At 36.5% G+C, this 6,000-nt stretch overlaps 1 protein-coding gene across 1 annotated transcript in view; it reads right to left on the reverse strand.

The window, feature by feature from the left end:
• met.S (MET proto-oncogene, receptor tyrosine kinase S homeolog) overlaps nt 1-5,488 on the reverse strand; it is a 97,736-nt gene extending 92,248 nt beyond the window's left edge. The window contains exon 1 of the mRNA XM_041588539.1: nt 5,237-5,488. Coding sequence (XP_041444473.1) covers nt 5,237-5,239 — 3 coding nt within the window. The 5' untranslated portion in view covers nt 5,240-5,488. The remainder of the gene's footprint in view (nt 1-5,236) is intronic.
• Between the last annotated feature and the right edge of the window lie 512 nt (nt 5,489-6,000).

Raw genomic sequence — 6,000 nt, forward strand, 5'->3', positions numbered from 1 at the left:
CAAAAACAAGGGTTTATTTAAAGGAATACTAACCCCTAAAAATTTATATGGATAGAAATGCCATATTGCATATTTTGAATTTATTGATCCAGCCTTAAGGATCAGCATCTCTATAGTAGTAATGATCCAGGCCTTCAAAGTTGTCACAGGAGGTTCCCATCTTGGATTTTGTTTGGAGTGTCTGTGACACGCACATGCTCGGTGGGCTCTGAGCAGCTGATGAGAAACTAAGCTTAGGGGTTGTCACAAATCATCAAGCAGAAAATCATGTAAGCTGATGCTACAGGGCTGATTATTAAGGGTGCTGGTTTTTGAGCTACCATGTACCAATAATCTGAATTATTTTCGAATCATCCTAATATTGTAACATTTACATTCAGTATATTGTGTATCGGTCCCTAAGCTCCATTAAGTGACAGCAGCACAGACCATGTGCAGTGAATCAGGAGGCACAGATCTTTACTACTAAAGGGCTGTGGTTGCCTTGGAATGGTATAATGAACAACATTTCTAGCCTACTTCTTTATGTAAACTTTAGTTCTCGTTTAATGGCTAAATGATTAATTAGTAGACTTAAGGTGGATTGATCCAAACTACGGAAAGACCCCAGGTGCCGAGCATTCTGGATAACAGGTCCCATACCTGTACACATAAATACATACACGAGAAGCCTGTCAGTGCCTTCACATTGATCCAACAATAATATAATATGGTATTTTTCAAAACACTTCTCAAAAACAGGAGAACAACCAATGCAAATAAATCATTTAAGTGTTGTTCATTTCAGGGCTTACTAATTGTTTTTATTTTGCTTGCAATGTCAGGCATCATCAAGGTCAGCTATATATATATAGTGAATAAAGTACCCCCTCTTGTAAAATATAAGGATATTATAAGTTACCGAGGAGTTTCATGACCATATAAAAACACGAGGCCGAAGGCCGAGTGTTTTTATACAGGTCATGGAACTCCAAGGTAACTTATAATATCCTCATATTTTACAACTGGGGGTACTTTATTAATTATAATACACAAATTTTAGTGAGTCATGTGACAGAAATTACATCACTACTCACCGTTTATAACTGATGACATCACTACTCACCGTTTATAAGGATATATTTTACAAGATATTCATGGCTTTTGTGTATTATAGATATATATATATATATATATATATATATATATATATATATATATATATATATATATATATATATATATATATATATATTTGGTGCCATCAATCACCACAACAATATCTTCTCACCAGGGTGAAGACTGTCTTAAACTGTATGATCAGCCACTCAAAAATATACTTACCCGTACTCACATTCCAAGATATGTCAAGTTTTGGAATATTTTGTACTCAAATGTACTGCCATTTATTTAACATTCCTAGCTGTGCTCTATCTTGCCACCACATCCTGAAGGCACACTAACTGAAGCAATGACTGCCATGCCCTGTTAAACCCTTACTAATCACAAACATGGGTTTAATTGTCTCTGCAGATTGTGGGAGAGAAGGTAAATGTTTAATTTGCTAGCATATGTTATAATGCATATGCACATTTACTGTTCCTGTTATAATTGCATATTGTCCATGTTATAATTACATGATATAATTTTCATTGCAAGACTGGGCCTCCTGGGGCCTTCCAGATAATCTGATAATACGTGTCCAATTTCATAGCAATAAAACATCGATAGTGATACATTTTACAGGTGTTACATGGGTCTTTGGCAGGCTAGTCTGACCTCATTTTTTTTATTAAATAAGACTCCTTTCTCAACCATTACCAGCTGGTTTAACTAAAGAGCTGCAGCTAGGAATGTTGCTGTGCATAAATTAAATCTGTTTACTGGCCAGTCCCCTGTGTGGCCTAATGGTACTAACTCTGACTCTGATGAGAAGCCAGACATCAAAATCACATAATTTCCTTAACCCAATTACATTTTTTGTCAGTGGTATTATTTGTGTACAGTACAGGTATGGAAATTGTTATCCAAAAAAAACATTTTTCAAATTCAATTAGCAAAGCGAATAAAGCCAGAGTAACAAAACACAATGATTCATTTATTCTCCAATAAAGGGTGGGCCCCAGGTAGGCGTAGTGGATATATATGAAGAAAATATACAATGCTATGAAACTGAACCGTTTTTGTTTCCTATTTTCAAGAATTCGAACTACTGTCTTCATACGTTTGCAACACTATTCCATTTTATTTACAGCAGATACATCTGCAGAGGCATTCTTGTTAACTTGGTTCTATGTTTATTCTACATTATTTAAAATGGGACATGAAACCCCTACATTCCAATAAGATATTCACTTTGTCACATGTAATGTGCAGGTGATACATATTGTGTGACAGCTGATCTAATTTACAATTGTCTAGCAGAATCAATCAAAACCTTGAACCCATATGTGCCAGTAAAGCAGTGATAAACTAAGATACAATTGAAATACACCTGATGCTAGACTCATATATCTACTATAACAACTAAATAAATAGACATACACAAACCACATGGACATGGCTCTGAAGGCTGACTACAACCAGTCTAAAAACATGGAGCTGCCACTAGGTTGGGATAAGCGGAACAACAGAACAACTGAAGCAGAGGATGTTATACTGTGACTATGTTCCTGCTCCAGTGATTGGCCTGGCTCTAGTTTTTATTTTTATGTTTTTTTATTATATCATCATTTAAATTTTAATTCAAACATACTGTGAACTACTGGGCAGGCCAGCAGCCAAACTTTAGTAGGTTCATTGTTATTGGTTGCTGAACAAAGCAGGAGAGAAGCATACTGCATAATGATACAATAAGACATCTTAGCCCATAAACGCCAAACCACATTGTACTGGCAGGCAGTCTCTTTAACACTATGAATAAGTGTCACTAAGAAGATTCTTTCTGCACTTCTTACACAGGTGCAATTTAATATATCTTGACATTGGCATTTAATCCCTGTGGAAATGCCCAATTAGGTGTAAAGAGTGGACACAGCCCCATAAGTAGCAATGCGTTGAACTTTTGCAAAATTATACGTGCATGGAAATGAAGTAAAGGCAATAAGAAATTAAAGGAAAACATGACATCAAGCACTTGTGCACATTGCACCACAGGCCAACATGAGGGGAATCCAATAAAATGTCTCCATGGAATATCACAGTGAATAACTCAGTAGCTCATCTGAGACAGGGACAGACACCATACAACAGGATTTTTGAACTGTTCAAGTTTATATTCTAAGGGCACCAAAAAGAATTGTAAGAGCTAAATGGGGCCTCAGAAATAAAATCTGCCCATTGTGGCAAATTTGAATTTTGTGTAATAAAAAAAACTGTAATTGTAATCAGCTTTCCAAGATACAATAATTACAAATGTTCATTGGTTTAAATGTTATTTATTATACCTGCTAGTCTCTTTCAGTATCTTGTTGTCCCTTTCTATTTTAAGCCCTGTATTTTTTTGACAGGGCATTTACTGTTTTCAATTCCCATTTCCTGCAAGGTGTAAATCAGGTGCATGCCTGCCCAACACCCCCATAATTAGCCACCTATGGTTTCACTAATTTGCATGGCACGCCTAAGGCACAGCACTCAGACACAGCAGTGGCCTTACTGACTAGAAAGGGAACACTCTAAAAAGAAATAATTTACAAGTATGAAAATAATCCCATGCAGATATTTATAATTCACAGCGGTTTAAAAATCTGTGAAGTTGTTAGTTGTTAAAGAAAGTGTAAAGCAAGTGGCTTTTCAGCTACCCGTCATCCTCCTCATGACAGATTGAAAAAGGCAAGTTTTTTTTTGTTATCATAATTTCCATTTAGATGAGACGTTGTGTCCCACAAGCTTAGCAAGGCACAATGTTAATAAGTGTTAATATGGCAGGCTTTATTAGCACCTTGTGCCAGTCTGTCGGCTTAACATGTAAATGGGGAATATGTGCTACACTTGCTGCTGCATCACAGGGCTAATTATATTGAATAGGTAAATCATTGAAATTATATAAATATATAACATATCTGTCATCTATATATCATCTTCACATTTATATGCTTTCTGTTCTAAACAGCACATTTTTCACATTTCAGATGCTTTCCTTTCAGATCTTTGATTAGATAAATAATGAATAAGAAAATGAATTGTTTACAGTTGGCAACACCACAGCCAGAAAGCCCTAAAATATATTTGCATACTGTCCCTGAATTTGCAAATTAGCCAAAGGTGTCCGGGCATCACCTAATGGATTATCTTCTCCTGTTTTACTCAAAGTCATGCCTGCATCATAGGGGAAGATCATTAGTGCCCCTATATGTTGTATATGTGTGTGTGTAATAACATTTTCATGTGTATGTCAATTATCAAGCACCAGTTCTAAAAGACTGATGTGTTTGACAAATACAAAAATAACAAGGTGTTGAATAAACAACAACAAAAAAAAATACAATAATAAGAACTCTAATACTAGCACAATTAATAATAAAGCACCAACTGTGGGGTTACCGGTATTCATTGTATTAGGAAAAGAGCTAAACCTAATAAATAGCAAGTCACTCGGCAGGGGAGCCCCTTTCTCTGTATCCTTGGCACCAATCCTGGAGGCATTACTCAAAGCAAGGAAATCGCTGTAATTAGATGAATAATGCAATTTTGGAATATTCCTTTGGAGATTGATAAACCGGTGTGTGGCAGGGCTGCCCATTAACAGACAAGAAGCCTCCTGTGCGAGACAACTCCACTGATCCTCCACTGATCTCTCTGCCAGAGCTGCCCAAGCCGTGCCCATAAAACTATAGTGCAACTAATACTTTCAGCATTCGTCAGTCGAGTGGGAGAAATTACTCCAACAAGTACTGGAGGGTTAAGGTTTGCCAGCTCTACCCAATAGTAATAAGGAATATGCACTTTATTAGCAGCAGCAGTATATATATCTATATATCTATATCTATATATATCTATATATATATATATATATATATATATATGTATATATATATATATATATCTATATATATATATATATATGTATATATATATATAAAAGTATATATCTATCTATCTATATATCTATATCTATCTATATATCTATATCTATCTATATATCTATATATCTATATATCTATATATCTATATCTATATATCTATATATATATATATATATATATATATATATATATATATATATATATAAATAGATAGATATATATGAATGACTCACCATGGCCCGAAATGCGGATCACTGGCAGGGAAGGGCTCACAGTAAAAGGCTTCGCATGCTCATTTAATCCAGGACACACAGCTACAAAGCAGCGTCAGGTAATCCCACTGTCGGAAAACTAGCGATATCTGTGCCTCCTGCCCACATGGGATTCTGATCATTGACTCACACTGGGAGAAAGAAAGGGAGGAGCGAGAATACAGTGTAGCCAATAGAAAAAGCAATTTAGCCATGTGGCTCCTCCCCTTATCCGGGACTGACCGTAAGAGAGCCAACAGGGTTGCTATGGACACACTGTAAGCAGCAGCAGCAGCGGTAGCGGAGTTTTGACAAGTTTCGCTCAACTCATAATCCATTTTAAATTAGTGTTGGCAGCACAGCATGTATGATAGCAGAGAGGCAAGGATAAGCTGGAGAGGGACAACAGCTGCCTTATCTTGTGCAAAACATTATTCGCAATTATCATCCGATTCATTCCAGCTATGCTTAGAGCAGCTCTCTGTGGCGCTAATGACATCATGAGAGGAGAGTGCATGACGTGCAATAAGGGCACTTTAGCGCAAACTGGGGCTAAAGACATGGTTTGAAACCATTAAAAGGAATTATTGTGGCGAATATGTCTTAGGGAACGATTTTTTTTTTAAAAAAAAGTAGGGTAGAAATGAAGCACATACTGTTTGTACCCACGGAGCATGCGTGCTACTGACGCTACTGTGAAGGTCACGTGGATGGCGAGGGCGTGTCTACAGGTTGAGGTGACTGGT

Source organism: Xenopus laevis, chromosome 3S (assembly GCF_017654675.1).
Source record: "Xenopus laevis strain J_2021 chromosome 3S, Xenopus_laevis_v10.1, whole genome shotgun sequence".
NCBI lineage: Eukaryota > Metazoa > Chordata > Amphibia > Anura > Pipidae > Xenopus > Xenopus laevis.